Source organism: Arctopsyche grandis, chromosome 1, assembly GCF_051622035.1.
Source record: "Arctopsyche grandis isolate Sample6627 chromosome 1, ASM5162203v2, whole genome shotgun sequence".
Classification (NCBI taxonomy): domain Eukaryota; kingdom Metazoa; phylum Arthropoda; class Insecta; order Trichoptera; family Hydropsychidae; genus Arctopsyche; species Arctopsyche grandis.
In genome coordinates this window covers 7,886,933-7,909,985 of record NC_135355.1, presented here as the reverse complement: position 1 = coordinate 7,909,985, position 23,053 = coordinate 7,886,933, and the positions used below count along the sequence as shown (strand labels likewise).

General features: G+C 39.4%; 1 protein-coding gene across 3 annotated transcripts; it reads left to right on the top strand.

Annotated features, from left to right (window-relative positions):
- Positions 1-3,172: 3,172 nt before the first annotated feature.
- LOC143915326 (uncharacterized) lies at positions 3,173-21,994 on the top strand. Of its 3 annotated transcripts, none has more exons than XM_077435935.1 (3): positions 3,173-3,399; positions 4,984-6,000; positions 18,629-21,994. In XM_077435935.1, the coding sequence occupies exons 2-3, from the start codon at positions 5,124-5,126 to the stop codon at positions 19,240-19,242; spliced, it is 1,491 nt and encodes a 496-aa protein (XP_077292061.1). In that variant the 5' UTR covers positions 3,173-3,399; positions 4,984-5,123; the 3' UTR covers positions 19,243-21,994. The 3 variants fall into 3 exon arrangements, with proteins under 3 accessions (XP_077292061.1, XP_077292075.1, XP_077292068.1); XM_077435949.1 differs by having other exon boundaries at positions 3,193-3,381; XM_077435942.1 differs by having other exon boundaries at positions 3,239-3,828.
- The last annotated feature ends 1,059 nt before the right edge of the window (positions 21,995-23,053 follow it).

Below are 23,053 nucleotides of genomic sequence, written 5' to 3'. Positions count from 1 at the left end.
TTCCGGCACTCCCTGTGTTTTTAGAGCGTTAAGTACTGCATTATGACTAACTGTATCGAAGGCTTTCTCATAATCGACGAAACCTAGGCACAGTGGCCGTTGATATTCGTTGGCGCGCTCGATTAGTTCGCCAACTACTTGGAGGTGGTCCATTGTGCTGAAATTTGCCCTAAACCCTGCCTGCTCTATAGGTTGGTTCTCGTCGAGGATATTCTTCAGCCTTTCTGTAATAACCTTCGTGAAGAGCTTGTAGACCGCTGAAAGTAGACTAATGGGTCGGTAGTTCTTGATATCGCTTTTGTCGCCTTTTTTGTGTATTAAAATGATAGTTGCGTTATTCCATCCTTCTGGTATAGCTTGGTTCTGGATGCATTTGCTGAAAAGCCTAGCTAAGATATTAATTAGGGGGGGGCCGCCACATTTTAGTAAGTCGATGGGAATATTATCTTCCCCTGGGGTTTTACCATTTTTTGCAGTTTTTAGCGCGGCCTCTACTTCGCTAGGCAATACTGCAGGAACCCTTTGGCCGTGTGTCGATTCCAGAGTGGGGAATTGGCCGTTGTCGTTCTCGTATAGTTTTGCATAGAACGTGTAAACTCTGTCTATGATTTCTTCTCTATTCCTAATTATTACTCCGCTCTCTGATCTGATTGCGATCATTTGGTTTTTGCCTAAGAAAAGATCCTGTTTGCACTTTTTCAGGCTACGGTTATTCTTAATGGTATTTTCTATTAGCTTGCTGTTAAAATCCCTGACATCCCTGACTATTCTCTTCTTAATTTCCTTATTTACTAGATTGTATTCTTGCTTATTATTATCCCTATCTAAATTCCTTTTATGCTTAATTAGGTTTTTTGTTTCCGCTGAAATTTTGCTTAATTTAATCTGTTTCCTGAAACCACCTAATTTCTTACCTCTTTAACGAACTTTACTTAATAGAATAATAGCAAACAGAAACGGTGTTTCCCAACTGTCTATCAGTTCTTTTTCATATTTAAATTATATTAAAGTAATTCGTGTAATTTTATATACTTTACTAAAGTTATTATTAAAATATTAAATTGCAAACCGCACTCACATATATAAATCCGTTGTCTCCAAAGAGGCGTCTCACGATAAAGATCTGTAAAAAAGTAGTATAACAATTGCTAATCTATTATTATCATAACTAACTACTTTCACTTACAAAGTAACCCTGTTAAATGGCATGTAATAACTCATAAGTGATCCAAGTGATACCTAGGATGACTATATGTCAAAGCTGACCACAGAGAAGAGTTTATGGCGGTAAGAACTCACTCCTTGAATGGAAATCTCTCTCAAGTACCGCCTTTTTCTCAACACATCTTGGATAAATGCGAGAAAAATAATATCCAAACCTCCAACAAGGTAAGAGTGACGATGGATGATAGCTTAGCTAATAGAAACCTGTATTTAGCCACGTACAATGTAAGAACGTTATCGAGTGAAGGAAGTGTGCTTGCATTAGAGAATGAACTAGAAAGTATCAAATGGGATTTAGTAGGACTTAGCGAAGTAAGACGAAAACAGGAAAACCAAATAATCCTAAAAAGTGGTAACTGTCTCTACTGGAGAGGGCTACCAAATGGTAGAATAGGAGGAGTAGGGTTTCTTATCAATAAGAGAATAGAAAGAAATATTATAGAAATAAACGACATATCGGAACGTATATGCTATGTAGTATTAAGAATCTCGAGCAGGTACACTTGTCAAATCTTCCAAGTGTACGCCCCCACATCTAGCCACCCAGACGAGGAAATAGAAGACTTCTACGAAAAACTACAGGGCGCATACGATAATAGCCGCCACCACTTTAAAATAATCATGGGCGACTTTAACGCAAAAATAGGACAAAAGGCAAACACAGAAAGAGCAGATATATATATATATATATATATATATATATATATATATATATATATATATATATATATATATATATATATATATATATATATATATATATATATATATATATATATATATATATATATATATATATATATATATATATATATATATATATATATATATATATATATATATATATATATATATATATATATATATATATATATATATATATATATATATATATATATATATATATATATATATATATATATATATATATATATATATATATATATATATATATATATATATATATATATATATATATATATATATATATATATATATATATATATATATATATATATATTTATATATATATATATACGAAGACTCTTTCGAAATTATATATTAGATATACATATGTACTAACTAGTAGCCTGGATGCACAAGGTTGTGCATTCAATAAAAAGTGAACTTTATATGTACAAATAAATTAATGAAAATGCTATCAATAGATCGGGCCTTTCTGGATTCCGGGCTCAGATTATTTGCATACTCTGTATCCACCCCTCTCGTCAGCCCTGTATATGAGTTTGGTTATAAGGAGATCATATGACTGACTCAATGTTGCTGCGAACTCTATATGTATGAAAAGTCGGTTTCCGTGACGAGACAGGATGTTAAATTACAGAAAACGCAAATATCGGAAGGCAAAGATCGAAAATCGAAAGATCTTAAGTCGAAAGATAAAAAAAAATGGTGCATGGTAAACAGTACATACTCACTTAATTTGCGCGAGCAGGATACAACAGGAACAAGAGGAACAGGCTTTTCCTCGCGTATTAATGTGCGCGCGCGGAGTACGGGAGGAAAAGCATGTTCCTCTTGTTCCTGTTGTACCCTGCTCGCGTAAATTAAGTGAGTATGTACCGTTTACCATGCACCCTTTTTTTTGATATTTCGATTTTCGATCTTTGCCTTCCGATATTTGTGTTTTCTGTAATTTAACATTCTGTCTCGTCACGTAGACCCGTTCGAAATGCAAGAATTACAATTTGCCGACGAGACGTTGAACGTCGGACTTTTGACGCAAGTTTCAAAAATATACCCCGTCGGCAAATGGCGGGAACTCTGCGCCAGAGGGAGGGAGGTGGGAGGAAACGGGAGGAGGTGAGGAGGGTGGTGGGAATTTTGCGCGTCGAATGAAGGGCGGGCGCGGGGGGGGGGGGTAGGGGCAGGGGCAAGGAGAGCGCAGGGCGCAGGGAAGAGGACAAGAGGGGAGGGGAGGGTGGAGGGGGCTTTGCTGATAACGCCAGTCGAGTCGCGTGAGAACCGGGCCGCGTCGTGCCGGCAAACCGCCACTTCGGTCTGGGCGGCCACGGCGTGAGCGCGTCCTCGTCTGGCGTCTCCGTCACCATCGCCATCACCATCACCATTGCCATCAGCACATCGACGAACTCCATTCAACCTACCACTACCGTTATCACGCTACCACACTTGGCCGCAGCGACAGTGACATGTGTATGTAGATCGGACCGACTTTGACGAATCTTACGAATCCGCACTCGCGTGAGTTCGCTTTCGCGTTCGATTTGCTCGGCCGCTTCCGCTTCGTTATCAAGCGAGGCGTGGGTTTTGGCGCGCTTTCGTCGGAGACGCGTCGCCGGGCGAGGGGCTGGCTGGCGCGCCTGGCGGGGCGGGGGGAGGGAGGCGAGTTGCCGGCCGGCCGGCCGGCGTTTGGCATCCGTGCGTCAGTGCGTCAGTCCGTCGTTCCGCCACCACCGCCACCACCGCCAGTACCGCTGACGACGCGGTCGTGAGTGGACGTCAGAGTCGCGGGGCGTCCGGCGTCAGCCAGCGGCGTCGCGATCGCCATCTCCGCAGCGCAGCAGCCGTCGCCATTGCCATCGCCATCACCATCACCATCGCCATCCCCATCTCAGCTCTGTCGTGAGTGCACTGCGCCGCGCCGCGCTTCTCCACTTATACCAACTTAGTGCTATCGGTTTTCAGTGCGACACAAGCGCGCACCGCGTTTCGTTTTCGCATTTTCGCGCGCCGGCCGGCATGGCGTTCACGTGAGCCGATAAATATTTATGTGCCGGCATTTTTGACAGCGGCGAGTTCGCTTCGTGACCGGTCGACCGATTCGACCTTTTTTCGGAAGCGGCGCATCGTATATATTTCACAATCGCGACTCGTATTGCAAAACAATCATGGATTTATTGTTGCATTTCAGCGCCGCGACAGACGAAACGATCCGCGTCGTACTTTGCCTTTTTTTTTTGCTCTATTTTATTTGTAGGTAGGTTTTATTTGCCTTTTTTCTTCGACGCGGGGTAAATATTTACGTAACGTAAATTGTCTGTATTTTACACTGTCGACGCACGGGCACAACTTTTGCACTTTGATACGTGAATATATTTTACTACAATATTTATGTGTTTTTCCCACTACCATGTTTCAACCCATCTGCGTAAACAGACGACGTAAATAATCTTGTTGCTATTGCACCATATATACCTTGCGTGGTGTAATTGTTGTTGTGTATACACATATACTTCCTAATGCACTATCCACTTTCCAAATATTTTCGAAATTATTTAAATTCAAAACTCGACTGAAAGTTTTCTTAAGGTAAGGAAACTTAAAAATATTATAAATGGAAATATTAAAAAAAAATAATCCAACTGAAAATACATATGTATATACTGTAATCAGGACCGACGAGAGTGGGGGGGGGATAAAGTTCCAAGGCCCGGACTAATCGAGGGGCCCCGTGTCGGAAATCGTACTTGTTATATCATACTTTCTTATCCAATTATTTTAAAAAGTAGCAACCAATATATGGGCATTTTTCTAATAGTTCTGATATTTTTTTTGCATATAAAATGACTGTAATATAACATTTTAACCCATTACAGATTTCAGAAATCAGGTTTTCGATAATATTCTGTCGTTTGTGTTGTAAATACGAATAATCTACTACAAAAGTTTTTAAAAATATTTTTAATAAATAGTATACCGTTAATTGTCGCTTTTAATTTTTTAAGTAAATGTTATCAATGTGGAAACTTCAAACTCACGTGCGTTTGTTTGTTTCAGGAGGCACTACAAGAAACCTGCTCGGCTATTGACGACAGTAGCTCAAAACATTGTGATATAGTTCCGGAGCTCGCAGACGGAACAGTGAAGACTCTTTGTGATATAAAGATAATTAATTTAAGAATAAGTATTTAAAAATAATGAAAATGTTGCTGGGCGACACTGACGACTTCCCCGCTGGGGACTCGTGGAGTCTTAGCGAATATAGCGCGGTCTTGTCTGACATGGACGACTTCTGGTCTTCGGTGGACAAACGTACCGAGAAGCTGGATATGTTGGACACTATGCCCTTCTCGGATTTTGCTCTCAACGATGCAGAACTCCACGACATCCTTGACTGGAATTTCGACCCACACAAGGAGCTAGTGCACCACGATTGCATGTGGGCAGGAACTTGCAGTGACAGATACCATCCCAATCACGACCCTAATTTCTTCAACATCCTCAATGCACCCACGACGCCTATCGACCTGAAACCACCGACTCCGATAGCTCCACCGCCGAGTCCCGTTCCTCTTATGACTGTCCAATCCATGAATCCTGGACGAAGTTTACTCCTCAACGCTGTCAGACCTCAACCTCCACCAGTCATACCTCTACAGCAGCCCCAACATACGATAGCAGTCAGCACGTCTAGAAAGACCTTCAAAACCATGATACCTTCTCCCGAAAGTCCTAGACGACCTGACACGCCCCAGAGTCTCGACGAAGAAGAACCACCGCAATTCAGACATTCTCTGGACATCATCGCCTGTACTCCGATCAACATTGCCTCTAAGATGATGGACGAGTATGGCCAAGATGAAGAGGGCGAGGAAGAAGTAGACGAAGAAGAAGAAGAAGAAGAAGAAGAGGAAGAAGAGGAGGAGGATTTCGACGACGAAGACTACACAAACATACAATATGCCAGAAATATGCAAGAGAACACCGTCGCTACAGACCACAGCTACACGCTCAGCAAAAATTCCAAACCCACGAGAGTCGAACTGCCTGGAGTGCAAACTCCTTCTGATTCTGGTGAGTGACTTTTTCTATTCGTATTCTACTATACTCCGATTTTCCAATTTATTTGACTATGTATGTACAGTGCAAAGTTATGCTTCTCAAATTTTGACTTTTCTATCTGGAATCAAGTCTGTCTGATCTAAACACACATTCGTTATGTGAAGAATGCGAATTATATATTTTTTTTTGTTAAGTAGTATTGAAAATTTTTAATTTGAGAATAATTTCTTATCGAAGCATATGAACTTCAAGAATATGAACTGTAGAGGCAAATTTACACTGAAAACCAATTAAAATATGTATGTCACTGGTCTGAAAACATTATTTTAATGTCAACATACTGTCTATCCTCGGGTAAAAGCTGCCCTTTTTATTGCGAGGTTTATTATCCTTTCCATAAGGGCGACTACCACTTTTTGCTGGTACTTTTGAAACCTCGCATTTCGTGTAATGTTGAGTGTCAGTTGAAGGGATGGTTGAGACGCGTCCGCATCGGCTCACCCCTGGTAGACGAAGGGTTGTACTAGCGTTGCGGTGTCGTGGGCCAGACGTTGGTCAGACGGAGTAGGGGTGGGGGTGGGGTTTGGGGGCGCATGCCCGTCCGCATCGATCGTCAGGGACTGCGCCCCCGTGGGGTAGACCCCCACCCGACGCCTCGCGTGCCCCCCATTCATGGCCACGGTCGCTACGGCCACCCCATCTCCTTGCTCTACAACCGCCTCGTCCCCGTTGTACCACACCCCTCCTAGATTAATGACTTTTTTACAAGGGGCATGTTTATGACCTACAGCAATCCGTGTCCTTGGCGACATCATCCAATATGTGCGCGCCAAATTCGAATACAACCGTCCTGAGCAGCAGCTTACTCGAATCTTATTGGACTCTTAGTAGAATACTTTTGTGCCCGTTCCACTTCAAGTACGATTTGCAAGGGGAATCGTTTGTCTGGAACCGTCTGCAACTTTTCATCTTTAGTTACGCTTCATCAGTCCAACGATTCTTAAACTTTGCAATCTCTAGCGCTTTTTTTATTTTAAATATACCGGTTCGTGCAGATCCAACTAGAATCATTTTGAAATCCAATAGAAAGCAGATATAAAAATTGTAGCTAATCCAAACAACGAGGATTTCAAGTTTTGTAAAGGTGTGTTTATATCGTGTAACAATATTAAATAAGCAAAAGAAGTCTATTAATGAATGTATTTTTCCAAAACTAGTTCCTTCTTCTTCATAGACGTTAAAATGTAATGCTTACAATCTAAATGCCAAGCCACAATACTCGCAGTTTTTCCATCGGGAAATTCTGCTATGGTTATAAATTCAGAAATTCCCGTGTAAACCAGTCTTTATAAACGCTGACAAATTAATGACACGGATTACACGACCCATGTTCAATGCATTTTTTTCAATGCTACCTGTCAAGACTTTGCGGGTAGTATTACTTTGTACATGGCTCAAAATACAACGCCTATCGGTGTTTTTCAGGCCTATGGACTTATAGGCAAAACGCCGATCGGTGTTGGTCAGCTTTTTAAGGTTTAAGCAAATCTGACTTAAAATCCTTGATTTACTGATTTCGGGATTAGGTCTTCTGGTCCAGCTTTCAATTAGTCTGAAATTGGAAGTTTGCTGAAATCGGTTCACCGAGACGGCACGCTTTGGCCGCCACGTGAGGTCTGGCCGGGCAAATGAAACCGGTTCTTCCGGTCGCGGTCTCGCGGCTGCTTCGGCCGGATTCCTCGGATTGTTTCTTGTCGGAATGTCGATTTTTCACCAAGACAAATCGATCTAGCAATGTGCTGTTGTCGGTTTTTGCAAACCAGCGACCGGTAACGGTACCCAACCCCTCGTTTCCCTTCGAGCTCTAGTCTAACCCAAACACGGTAAAAAAATTGAAACGAAATCGAGTCCATCTCCAAGGTTCCATTCAGTAGGCGATGCCATCGATTTTACTTCCCAACAACGCCTATCGATGATTTTTTTCTTATTTTTACTTTTACGGCGCCAAGCCGAAAGCATGTACAAAGTCTCTCTTCGACAAGTTGTCGGATTAGATCCGGTCAAGTCCGTGACAATTGCAACCCAGCAGCCGACACTGACTTGTTTTTTTTTCATTTTGTCAACTTATTTTTCTTCTTTAACGAATTACCTTTTTTCCTACTTGCAACGTTTTATCCTAAAAGTATATATCTCATTTTTATATTCATGTTTTTTTAAAATATTCATATCAGTTTTACAGTAGCAAAATTGTCATAATTTTCAAAAGAGGTTAGTAATAGTGAGTAATTGTTATCAAATAAACGTGATCCTTTTTCCTTTGTTCGTTTCGTAAACATGTTCAATATTCAAGCAAAATTGCTATCTTAACAAATATATTCAATTTGGTGTGTGTGTTACAGTTGAATTGTTTCTTCCAGTTGTGATATACTTTGACTAGCAGAATATATTTCATATAACCTGGTAGATACCAACTGCCGTTGTGTGTTTTCAGTTGTAATACATTTTGACCAGTTGGAATATATTCCGTATAACCACCTAAGTTGATTCATATGTTGAATTACATTCCAACTCGTCAAAATATATTACAACTGAAAATACAGTTCAACTTTAAGTTGGCACCATGTTAGGTTTTCGTGAATAAATTTATTCGACTAGTAAATTGAGTTGGAAAGTCACATTTTTATTTTAAACATATTCGAAGACTTGTCGTAATACGATACTCATTCGTCATACCTAGTAGATATTAACGCATTATTAAATTCTATAGCATTCGTAAAATCATCAGAGCTGTCAAAACACAATTGATATATAACAACTAGCGCACATTGTTGAAAATGTATTTACGCTTGTAGAGTTATAATTTACTAGTTGAATTGTATTCTAATATGAATAAACTAAAACGCCAGTTAGAATATATTACAACTGAAAAATACACTTCTTCGACTGTAGCATGTACATGAAACATTTTCTAACATTGAATAAATAATTAGGGATAAATTCACTGTTAAAAATTACGGTAGCACATAATTTCAGTTTGAGGTTCAAACTTCCTTTAGGTGTCGCTAAACTTAACCAACAGATTTAGGAGACGATACTATTAGGAGAAATGACACCGCAAACGTCTCAAATGCACAACGAGTCCATTGACATCTAGAACTTATCACACGGAATGCCGCACGGAAACATACCTCAGCATCGTATCTCGCTAATTTTCATTCAAGTCGTATAATATGTAGTCGTAAAAGTGAGTTGTGTCGGGTTAAGTTCAAGGCTCGCTCTGTTGCGTTATTATGCAACGCGTTGCACCGACCGCGACGTGTGCGATCGTTGCGTTAATTGGACCCGCAATCGCTCGAGGCCGAAACGTCGTAAGCGACCGCCTCGATTCGTTCAAAGGACGTGGACCCCGGCCTGCTTTTTTGGCAGCTTCTCACCGACTCTGGTGTGTCTTGAATTTTGAGATACCGCGCCAGGCCTGGCCGACGACCCCAGTCTCTTGCATCCCCATGCCAAATATTTCGAATGACATTGACTTTGGCGTCGTTATTATGCAAAACGATAAGATCACTATCGCACCCTACATCACAGTAATGTTTATAGTTTTAAATGCGACGTAGTATTTAGTGTTTAATTTTCCTTCTTTTTTTTTAATAATCTAATTCGAACACAATTAATTACCTTGTTTGAATTACTATATTCTTTAGTCTAGAGAATTTTTAAATCATTGGTATCATCGATATAAACATAATCTAATATATATATAATTTGGAAAGAGACGTTGTGCAGACGTTCAATTTAATAAAAAAAAATGAATATTCAAATAAATTTAAATAAAATAAAATATTCAAATAAATTTTATAAAATGTTTACTATTAGATTGGACATGTTTAAGCGATTTACATTACAAATACCGAGCGAAGCCGGGTAAAAACACTAGTATGTTATACATATATAGATGATTGGGATATATCGTATTTTATTATTTAACACCCACGATTAAATGTCTATTCAAATTAGCACAGCATTTAACCATCAATTACGGAATGTATTCTTTGGTACACTTTATATTTTATTTTTATTTTTTATTTAATTTACACCAAGAAGGCCTAACAGATAAACCCAATGCGCCTTCCTGGCCAAAGAATGGCTATATGAATGCGCATGCACCAATGGAATTATATGAATGGTTATGTGCAGTTGTCGGTATGTGCTGTGTGCGTATCAAAATGCCGAGCTTCTAAAGAATCTATAGAATGTTCAAATTTAAAATGAAAATCCGGGGTATTTTAAACTCGCGAATATCCACCCGCAACTTATTTTTTAAATATCAATAATTAAAATGAAAGACGAATTAATAATATAAAGCAGTTGGGTATTTATGTCTAAAATCATCACATTCAGTTTCCTTTTTTCCAATTTAGGGTATGTTACAAAAATATACGTTTACTAAAGACTAAAACTTTTTAAGATGCGTCCCGACTTCAGAGACAATAAAATAAATTCGTCTTGCCAAAGATTGAGTAAAATCCCTTCAAATCGTTTTTCATAATCTAAATGTCAAGTGAATTCTGAGTGAATCCAAAGAAGCTAGCTACAATTCACAATAGTTTTCAAATCCGCTTAAATTCACAATGCATAAGTCGCGTTCGCCCTTGAATGTTATTTTTTCACCGTCGATTACAATTGCAAAATTTCCACGCGAACACATACAGATTTATAACCGATTGCGTGCATAATATAAATATGTAGTGCGTATTATATAAATGTCTCGACATTGAATCGTACACAAAATTAATAGTTTGCCGAACAAGCATAGAAAATCGGCATGCAACAGGCCGGGTGATAATAAAAATGCGCGAAACGCTCACGTGCGTGCGGCCTCATCATTGTGACACCTGTCTGCGGGGCCGTTCACACCCGAAACTAGATAAACAATCATTGTTTTTATTATTTAGTTTTTGTTGTGCTGGGTTACTAGGCGTGGTCAATTCGCAGATCGACATTCGCGGATCGTTCAACCCGAGCCAAAGTCATGATCTTGTCGCGTCCGCGGCATGTGCGCAGCAGCCCACGGACGTCCGTCGGTCACGTGAAGACCGTCTCAGCATCCAACTGATGGTCAGGTGTGGTCTGAAGGAAATCGTCGGTGACGTCACGCGTGCCAGTGGCCGACGAGGGGGCCGGCGGGGGCCCCCAGAGTAACCGTGAACTTCCCGGCGAACTTGCACAAGGCCGTAAGTGACGGCCCCCCCCCCCCCCCCTGCCGCTATAGACCACTCGGCGTGTTAACACGCTCGCGGCATGTCGTGTTAATTGATCTATGCATATACCTATCGAAACCGATGGAAAAATTATATTGAATCTGGCCCTTTGAAGGCCCCGGCTTCGAAGCATGGGCACGAAATACTAATCGGCGGTCGATATTAGATATTTAAAGGGTAAAGATATTTTTCTATATTCTTTATGCACAGTGAAAGCCACTCTAATATATATACACATCAAAGTATCGTATTTATTTTAAATATAATTGCACATATACCGAATAAGAATATAATAAAAGAAATAGAGCGAGAAAAAATATATAAAAAAGACTTTGAATTCCAGCATCCCATGGTTATAAAGGTTTTTCATTCCAAATTGACCCAAATTGAAAAAAAAAAACGCAGAAAACGCTTTTGAATACTCTCTAAGCCGATTGTGCTCAAAAAGTTTGAGAATCACATGGAACATCTGCTTTTTGTAAAAAAAATCGTAAGACTTTTGGATACGTTGTAATCCCATTGGAGAATTTCGGGTTTTCCTAGGATAAAATAGCATTTAGACTTATTTTTATTTAAAGTAAATGTTAAATATATAAAATTGATTTACTTCATAAGTAAAGGCAAATTTAAATAAAAAAAAAATATCAATGTCAAAATACGTCAAATACATTTTCTACAGAAAAATCTTTCCAAATAAAAAAAAACTCTCTGTTGTATCACGTATAAAGCGATTTACTTAAATCTGAGACATGCTTGATTGACGATGTTGGTTGTTTTTATTTACATATTTTTTTCTCAGCCTTGTTGATCAATATTAGTAGGTGAATGTCAATATTGTGAACTGTCGATAAATTTCATTCCGGCTTTTAACTGGTGGATACAAACAATGACCATTCAGAGAGTTGTGCACATTATTCTAACCAGGTCACACATAACATTATCGATTGTGATGCTGTCGAAATGACCTTATCGGAAGTGAGAGTGGTCACACCGGAATGTGTCGGGTCACATCTGCATACATCCCATGTCCACAAATTTCAGCTACCGGTTTTTGATAGGCGGTCGCGTCATAAGAGGGTTATCCCTCTCCACGGCACACTAATAACTGCAGGTACTTAACATGCAAGATAACAACATAAAAGCTTGGAATGTGATTCCATTATAATTTTATTGTAGTTTGCAGAATCGAATTCCTCACAGATTCGGCAAACTATCGAAACTGCGATGATTGGCGCACATCGGTATGCGCCATTGTATTATCTATGATTCACAAGTAAATGCCCGTTTTGTAATAGGAATTCTAAAGTAGAAATGCATCTACCACCGACTTGCAACTAACTACACAGTCTGATTGAATTTGCACTCTGGCTTTGGTCTGATGCGGATTCAAACCTGGAGTGTTTGCGTCACGCGATATAAAGCCAGACAGTTCATGACTACGGGATTTCTGCGACCGACCTCTGGAACAAGTCGCTTTTGCTATTCATTTAACTAAGAGGGATCTTTCATAATATAATTTTTGATTGTCCTATTGGTGTGTTTGAGGAATGTTCTTATTTGTTTTCCCATTCATACAAATTCGATGCTCTATGATTGATTCATTACTAGGTATTCAGTATATGTAGGCAAGTTTGGATTTCGCCAATTTGTAGTCGACCTTCTAGAGGTACATCTCTAGTCTGGTGTACATTGACACATTCCCGAATGTTCCAATTTTGACCTACAGTCAACTGTGCCGAATACTAAATTGATATGACCGCGCGATGCGACTGTCGGAGTGATCTCATTTGCCTCATATCGGCCATTGTGTGACTCACGAGGAATATCCGCCTACTCTATATGCCATGACACTTCAATGGGGCTCCGTATGTTGTAGATTATTATTATAACCTAGCTTGTTTAGGTATTTTCATTTGGTAGTTATGGAGATATCGCGCGGCGTTTTCCCGGTCGCCATGGCGATGCCCCAGTTTTTCCCGCGGTCTGGAAGATACGCTCGTTTGACGAACCGGTAATTGATCACGACAAGGGAAGGTCATATCTACTAGAGACGCCGTTCCTCACGACCGCTTCTGGGATGCCATCGTAGACCACTTACTTACCAGCAATACTGGTCCTAAAGTAACTGACTCGTTATGGGCATAATCATATATTAAAAGTCCGAGCGAAAATTCCGCGCGGCCAAACTGGTTTACCTTTCTGTTCTAATTTGTATCGAAATGGGTTTTCAACGAAATCGATAGGAATTTTTAGTTTCGTAACGGCAATTATATGACTACTAAAACACCACACTAGCTGACAATTTATCTCTCTGTTCTTGAAAGATCCCAGTCTCCATACATCACAATTGATCCAGTATACAGATTGGTTAATCGTCCTTTGAAGTCCTTAGGGCGGTTTCAGACTAGCGTATTTTTCTGCGCGTATATCGTCGTTTCGGCATACGCGCTTACACGCGCGCTACATTTCGCGCTTCAAAAAACCGCCCTTACGTTGTCCATTTAAAGCGGTGACGAAAATATCTCAATGAGTACATATGTATGTATATTTGTCTGTCTTAAGGTCTTGGATCAGGGCTGTTCATTAATACAGACCAATCATTTCATTGAATGGTTTAAGGAAAACCTTTCTGCAAAACCGCATTATACCTGCCTACTGGTACCTATCCGTTGAGTGTTCTTGGAATTATTTAAATTATATTTATCTACATATTATGAGATGATTCGATTGCGGTTTTCCATGAATTAGCATACGCGAAGATGCCACCGATCCGTATGTAACGGCTTGGTGACAATTGTGTTATTTCCGAGAATGTAAATATATATATATATATATATATATATATATATATATATATATATATATATATATATATATATATATATATATATATATGTGTAGACAAGAGTTTGTGTCGTATCAGGTGATAGAAACGTTAATTCCGAGTACGCTCAGAATACAAAATCGAACAAATAATTGACAGATCACGAACATGGTGGCAGCGCCTAGTCACATGTGATTAATTAATCCGACCGATTTTCACTTCCGAGAAGTGCACCTTTCTTTGTAACATCCTAACCGTATCCGGATTTGCAAATTGAAAAGAGACATGAGAAAAATTTGAATTGGTTTAATGCTTTCGTTCGGGAAGTTTGGTTATAAGTATAACACACACACACAAATGTATACACAAGTCGTGTTTTAAATTATCTATTTCCATTCACCGTACGCAACCGGTGCTGGTGATGTTGAATTGGTTTAGCCCACTTTTGCGGTTGCTATGCGGCCCGCGCCATTGTGCGATTTTGGTCCGATGGACAGTTTCGACCTTTCATCTGGAGGTTTTTGGACCGGATTGTTCGCTCTAGACAAGGACGTCTACGATTCTAGTGCGGCCTTCGGATTCGGTGTGGTTTAAACGAAGCCACCAGACTGCCACTCTAAACATGCGGATGTTACCCAAAGACCTATAAAAATTCCATCAGTGTCAATTTGCCTCAACACTTATACACAAGCTCAAAGTTCATATTCTTCTAAGGTTTCGCTTTCGACGTATTGTACTGTACTTAAAATCGACCCAAATTGGATTGACGCTACCCGTGCCGATCCAGTTTGGGCTGGTTAATTATATTTTTGTGTTAGATTTAAGAGTCCTGTGAATTTTGAGAAGTCAGTTCAATAATAGCTGAGATCTTGATGCACACAGGTAGATTGTTTGCTAAGTGCAATGGAGACGCCCGTGTTGGCAATGATATGATACCATTGAACCAACCCCGTACGTGTCCAACATTTTCATGTTTGAAATTTACATCATTATTACATAATGCACTTAACTGTGAGTTGAGTGACACCTAGACCGGATTGGATCCGAAGGCCGTATATTAAATTATTTTTGAAAATTCTACTCGACGACGGTAAGTGTTTCGTTATCATAGCCGCGATAAAAATCTTTGACCTTCCAGTTTTAGGGTGTTGCGTAACCGAAATTTATATAACGCGAATGATAGGAGTGTGCGGCAGCCTTTACTTTCATCAGGGTGGACAAAAAATAAGGTCGCCTCTTTTATTTTTTTTATGATTTGACACTTGTGTTTGCCCAATTGCCGGACGACTTGTCAGAATCTCGCGTTGCGAAATTGACCGATTTTTAAACAGATATAACCAGCCGTTGGGCGTTGGCCTAACGGTATGTACATATATAACTTTTTTTTAGAAAGCTTTGAGAAACCGGTGGTTGGTTGTTCAGCTGCATTTCTATTGTTGGTCTTGTCCGATTTCAAAACTCGTTTTTCAGCCTGAAGAATCAATCTTAAGCTAGGTTTCTAGATCGAATTGATGAATTACATATATTAGAAAATGTTTGCCAAACTGGATCAAACCATATTTATTATAGTAAGCTGAAGTGATGAGATTCAACTCTTGGGTCCTCCCATTCGTGACCGATCCTCCTTTTACCTCGCATATAGCCGTTATAACCGCATATGCTCAATCTATTCTATATAGAAGTATACGTTGAGGAAAACGACAGACTAGACTGAAGTTTGCAACTGTAAATGCTCTACTTTGCACCTGAAAGTGCTGTATTGCAGATTGTGTACCCGGCGGGCATGTTAGGCACTAGAATGCGGGGATATGAACCCGGCTCGAGGGCGTGGTCGCTCTGAAGAGTACTTTCCACCACGGCATGTTCATATCGAATAGAATCGATACGAATACGTCCGCGTTTCTCTGACTTGGTGCACACGACATCCACTGGACCACCACACATGTCCAACGGCTTTCTAGACTAGACAGACGCCTGGCGTTATCGCACATCTATCATGTCGATTTTTTCCCTTCGCTCTGCTAGTTATGTGTATTATACTTTCACATTCTTTGAGGACTTGCGTGGGGTCTACGAAGGGGGGAAAACGTCTGGGTGGGTACTCCTGGTGGACTGCATTGCAGATTGCATGCGGAGGAGTTGGGGTGGTTGAGGGTGCGTCCTAGCGTCTCGTCTCGTCGACCATTACCTCGCGCACACTGTTCGCGCTTTTCCCGCCAAATAGCTCCGACCTACCGCGGAAAATCGACCCATCCGGTTGCGTAAGGGCGGCCAACACTGCGCATGCTCCTGGTTTTGGCGCGCTATGGTGTGACGTCACCACGTCGGGATCGATGTCGGCAGACGCCCGACTGCGGGGTCGTTATCCTGCACCACCCATCTACTCTACACTGACTTGGCATCGTACCCTCCCTCTCAAGCTGTCTTTTCCACCTTCATACCCTCACCTCTACTTTTGCTCTACCACCCCGTTTTCCTCACCCGCGTGGTTCGTGGTCGAAACGTCTGGCTCCCCTAGACCCGAAACCCTACGTACGATCAAAGCCGATTAACTAGCGCTTAGATCTTTTTTTAATCTTCACGTTGACCAGTATGTAAAACAGCTATGTAGTTTGTATTATTATATTATAACAGAATAAGGTTTCTTCAAATGCGTCTTGATTTTAACTTTCAGTACTGAGATAACACCTGTTATGTAAATTGTAACACCTATCTAACATTGCGTTTATTACATTACATAATAAACAGATATAATTTGTCTATTATATAAATAACAAAATTAAACTTCCAATTAGAAAGTTTAACCATTTGAGTCCATGGGCCTTGTATTTTGAGCATGTACAAAGTAAAAAAGGGTACTATCCGCTAAGCCTTTCCAGGTAGCATTGCACAGGGGTCGTTTAATCCTCGTCATTCATTTGTTAACGTTTATAAAGACTGGTTTATACCGGAATTTCTAAATTTATAAACATAGCAGAATTTCCCGATGGAAATCCCTAACTGCTGAGTATTTTAGTTTGTGAGCACTATATTTTAACAACAATAAAGAAGAAGGAACTAGTTTTGCAAAAATACATTCATTAATAGATTTCTTTTGTTTATTTTATATGTATAATGCTCTGAACACATCTTTACAAAACTCGAAATCCTCAGCGCTAGTTATCTAGGGTTTGTTTGGGTTAGCTACAATTTTTATACCGGCTTTCTATTGGATTTCTAAATAATTCTAGTTTGGAAATGTTGGCGAAATTTTCAGCGTGGGGGGCTTTCAACAGAACGTCAGCACTCAAAGGGTTAAACTTAAAATTAGAAACTTAGGTACGAACTTTGCGCGACAAGACTAAAAGTTGGCGCAATCTTCAGGTCGTTCCATTATTAATTCAAAACAATCCGCTTTCTAATAGTTACGAAAGTAGTTTTGGATACTTTGCGACTTTCGTTTCCGATTGGTTTGCGTCTCAACATGCACTATTTGGTAGTAGCGATTTTTTTTTTGTATTCTCGTTACTCCAGCGGTTCCTTGCTTCTTCCAATTTGGTGGCTCGTTGGGTCAAACTCGCATTACAGCATTCCGCTCCCAGAACGTACGTCTCCGAAAAACTGGTCCCGGCCTTATATCGTCGGGCTGGCACGACCGCGGCCGCCGAAAAACTTCTTTTGAAATCTTTCACTCGACCAACTTTCGAATGCGAAATTCAAACGCGTCCATCCATCTATCCATCTCCGACATTTTTTCCATCCATCGGGACGACTCATTCGAGGGCGTCGCTGAGTCATTCCACTAATTGTGTGGCCGACCACATCTCGGTGTCACAACCTCTCCGGGTGGCCATAAATGGCGTTCTCTCGTTGCGGACTTTTGCTCAATGGCGTTTTATGCCCGGACGTCGTGGGCGACTCCCACACCCGTGGGTTTCGCGTTGGGCGACGAGCCCTACAACCATTGCTGTGTGACCCTACACACCTATAAGTTGAACCACGATGCACATTTTCTTTAAGCGATTAACAATTTCAAAATTTGACTGATTATATAATAAATTAACTAAATTAACTCGATTATATAATAAACTAGTGGCCTGTGTGCACATAATTGTGCATTCAGTAAAATATCGCAATTAGGATCAACGGAATTGATATTTTTTTTTGAAAAAAAAAACGTATTTTTAATTTATTATTTTGTTTCTGTCGGCCGATCATGTCAACGAAGTGACATGCTCAAGCCCACACTATGCCGCGTCTCTTTCCACGTTATTAGATTGCAAGGGGAGTAAGAGAGACGAAGCATGGTGAGAGTACTTTGTGCACACTCGCCATGCTCCGTCTCTTTCCACTATATAAAGGGTAGAAAGAGAGACTGAGCATGTTAACGACATTCAAACGCAACACACGCGCAGCACGTCGGCACGCAATAGGCTATTATTATATTCGATATTTTGTATTGTTGAATTCGATTTTTGATCATTGTTTGTATATAATGATGTATAGGTATATTATTGTGTAGTTTCTAATTTTGCTACGTTCAGGACTAAGTTTTTGTTTTTGTTTGTCCTAACAGAGGAGGAAGAGGAAATCGACGTGGTGTCGTTGGTGGAGAAGAAGGGGCTGCTGATGGGTAGGGTTCCAGCTGCCCTCCCCACGAATCCATCTCCGTTGGCTCGGCGCCAACTGCAACGGAGTGTGGCGACCGGGCTGGGGGCGCACCCCTCGCCCGCGCCGCCCCGCAAGCGCCCCCGTGAGCGCTCCGCCTCTCCAGTGACACGCCACCGCAAGCGCCCCAAAGCAGCCAGACAGCGCTCGCAGCAACCGCCACCGCCACCACCCAGACACTCTCCCGCCAAGAGGCGCCCGTTCTCCTCCTCCAACTCCGACTCCGAGGCGGAGAACATCGAGAGAAGATCGCTCCACAACGACATGGAGCGCCAACGACGCATAGGTCTCAAAAATCTATTCGACGAATTGAAAAGTGTCGTGCCATCGATATGCCAGAAGGACCGCGCGCCTAAGGTGGTTGTATTGCGCGAGGCAGCCTCGCTGTGCAATCGAATGCAGCGAGAGGATCGCGAGATGGAGCGTGAGATGGAACAGATGAAGTTCAAGCAGAGTAGGCTGATGGCACGCGTGCGGCATTTGAGACGCGAGTTGGCTTCCAGGCGCCCCCAGAATTCTTAAGGCGCTCTGCCCCAATACGTGTCACGGAAACCGAATGCTAGGGCAGCAGCCCCCCTGCTGCTCGTCATAGGCCTCCCCGAGGGCTGCCGCCGCGGCCCCCCTGGATAAGCGGGGCCGCGATCGGCCGAGCCCCCGGCCCATGCAGAAGGCCTGCCGCCCCGGTGCCGGTGCTCCGCCCTTTCCCATCCCCTGCGCCCCACCGCCTTGCTCCCGCCCCAACACTGCATCGCTCATGAGCCACGCGCGCGAGCACCGCTCACCGCTCTCCTCAAGATTTAACTCGTAAAAGTATGAAATGATTTTGGTTCATCTTTGTAAATTACGGCTGTACGAATCGTTTCGCCGCCGTCGTCATTCTCATCGTGTATCTAATATTGTATGCATTTGTCGATATACTATATAAATAAGTGTATATATGTGTATGCTTTTTATTACATTTTCGTTAGAATGTTAGTCTGTAGAGAAGTATTGAGGCCATTATATATGTTTTTCGGCCGCGAGTAATTGTTTCGTTATTTTTTTTTTTTCATTTTGTCCGTCGGATTAATGCTGTTAAGTTAATGTAAATAGAAAAAAATTAAAAACGTGTTTATTGGTGGGTTGAAAGTTCGAATTATAAATTATGTAAATATGATTGTAATATACATAAGTTTTTGAGACATTACTAGAAGCGCGATTAGCATATGAATCGGCCAAAACTTTTGACGAGTATTCTAGTTGTTTGAACAAAACCTTTCATTAACATTTATTTTTCTCAATCCATTCTGTAATAGACGAATATGTCATCAAACATACCCTGCATATATACAACGTCAGTTTTACCAAATTTATATTTCATACATATAATATGAAATACATTTTTTTTTTAATTTAAAATGCATATTTGATAAGACTCTCGCTGCCATTTTACGTAAAGTGCAGTGTTCGTTTTCTTTTTAATTGAATTGAAATATTTAAAAAAAATATTGACTGAATTTGCGACTTGTGCTGTTAAATCAGGATTGTTCCTCAGTCTAAATTTGTTGTTCCTGAAACTTCCCGGTCACATAGTTCGCAGAATTGACATCTACCTCGTTAGACAAACTTTAAACCTCAAATTCTTTGTATGTATTCATATAAATTTACATACATACATATATAGATTTTAAAATGATTAAATTGTAATGATTAATTAGTTACTAATTAATGCGTACATGTATATCTAATCCTATACGCTTAGGATGCTTAAATTAAAAAATGTATTTTGTAATCGTTGTAATTGCCATTCTTCATAAAAAGATAGTTTTGTATCATCATTTGGTTTTTTTCTAATAACACTTAATTTCCATGTGTTTTTCTATTATATAACTGAAGATACCATTCTAAAGTTATAATAATTATTAGTGAGATTGTATGTAAATACGTTTTGACATGTATACTTGCATCATGACTTTTTTGATTTGATCAATTTATCAATCAATCATGGTTATAATTTTGTTCATATATTTACGTTGTGTATTTTATGCTCTTGTTTTGTTTAAAATTAACAGAAAGTGCGAGATTCATGTGATTGTTACGTTTGACTATTTTTTTCTTTACATATTTATCTGAGCGTGTTCTGACGTACTTTTTTCGTTTTAATCAATTTGAATCATGAATAAAACTTTGTTATGTGTATATGTATTTGTATTTTGAAGTTCGCTCTTCATTTTTTTTTAATTTTTTTAGATACATATGTTATATGAAAAGTATAAATAGTATAGTAATTATTGTATTTAATTATACATATTATATGTATGTATATTGAGTGCGGAATGTGCCTTGTGATGTCAGAGAATGACAAATTAATGATTTGTATGCATTAAAATGATAAAAAACTTTATTTTTTCATAAAATAATGTGGAAGTGTGAAAAAAGATATATTCGATAAAAAAGATCCTATGAGGGATATCACCATTTTGACAACTAAAAAAATAAAAAAAAGATATACATAATGTATAGTATGAAACATAGCTTGAAAAAATGTACGTAGCTACTTGCATAGAATGGGATAGTGATTTTGATTTTTTCGTAGCTTTATATACAAGAAGTATATTTAGTATTTTTTAGTTATGATTAGTTTTACTGACGAGAATCTTCGATATCTCGAATGTTGTACCTGCATTTAATAGGACATTTTTATTTTTATCTGTTATATCATATTAATTAGTTTTAATGGAGACGATTGAAGGAATGCTTTTTTGTACTTTTTCATGTATAAATAATAGATGCCTCGCAAATTTGATATTAATTAGATTTTTTTTTATTTGTTAATGAGTATACCTTACATATGCGCATTTGAAACGTGTGAGATACACATATTTAAAATGTTTTTACAAGGCACATTTCCAGCACTGCCGAAGTTTGATAAGATGATTTGTGGATCCGAATCGGTGCACGAGAGAACAAAGTCATTGAGAATCGAATCATACTGATTATGTTCTCTCTAGTACGCGTTCGTGGATTATGTAGGGAGGAAAATAATGTTTTAATTAATCTTATGATGATATTTCCTTTCAAATAATATACTTTATTTGTGTAAGTTTGCCTGTAAATTAAATAATTTTTAAGATGTTTTGTCGGATGATAGTACCGATTTACTACTGCAGGCTTACTTTTATTGTACTTATATACAATACTATTTCTTTACCAATGTTAACGTTTACGATAAGTTTTTGGTTTTTTGTTCCTTAATTAATATGTATATTGATTTAAGGTTATAAATTAAAAATATTAAATCAATTTCTTTGGTTTTTCTTTCCCCATTCATATCCTCTCCATCCACCCCCTATACAAAAGAGTAAATCAGTATTTATTTAATATACGTACATACCAGTGGCGTGCCGTAAAAATTTCGCACGTTTTTGTCGCACAGCCTTACGTGTGCGCGAGTAGGATACAAGGGGACTAGGTGACGTCATATTGAGTCACTTTATATCCTGCTCGCGCATACGTAAGTAAGGCTGTGCGACAAAAACATACATTGTTCATAAAGTTCTCACCCAAATAAATCAATGATATCTAATCTTAATTGTGTATACTCTGAAAATGCTCAACGTATAATATACAAAATAAACATTTAATAGTTATTGTAATATAAAAAAGGATTAAGAGTGATGCCGTGTTATCTCATTCATTATCAACACAAAGATACAAATAAATAATTGGGATAGGATCAAAATTCAAATATTTTCAAGTATGTAGATTTAATTTGATGGGTCCCATTTTAGATCGAACACCGTTCTGAGATTATTTCGCACAAAGTGATCCCGAAAATTCCATTCATCGAAAGTTGCGTACGCGAACTATCATATGTACAATCAAGAAGTGCCAGATTATGCCAGCTTTCGCGATTTTCGTGGCAACGATTATTGTGTGCGCAATCGCAATGTGCGAATAATCGAAAAGATTTTGTCGAAAAATATCATCGAAAAGATTTTGAGCTTCTACATTTTAATTTCAAATACATAAAGACGTTCAGTGAAATGATAATGTGATCGTATTTATCGAATAGTCACAATAAAATCAACAGTAGGTAAAATCGAATTGAATAAATGCAATATAATATCGAATTTGAAGTTTTATCGAATATTAAGGTACTCTGGAGTTTGAAACTCTCTTACCAAATTTATAATATAGTCGAACCGATCTAGTATGAGACGCACGTAAAATGAACATGCTATCGCATTCACCCCTCACTTGACCCGCCATGACCAATTACATTTCGTTTCAATTGCACATTGCATTTTGGTGAAATACAACATTGTTCTATTTTTTAATAGTTTCGAGTTCG

What these genes read in the sequence shown, in the direction of transcription:
- LOC143915326 (XM_077435935.1), top strand. Translation starts at nt 5,124, where the DNA reads ATGAAAATGTTGCTGGGCGACACTGACGACTTCCCCGCTGGGGACTCG. An exon ending in GCAAACTCCTTCTGATTCTG is followed by an intron (nt 6,001 to 18,628) that starts GTGAGTGACTTT and finishes TTGTCCTAACAG; the next exon opens with AGGAGGAAGAGGAAATCGAC.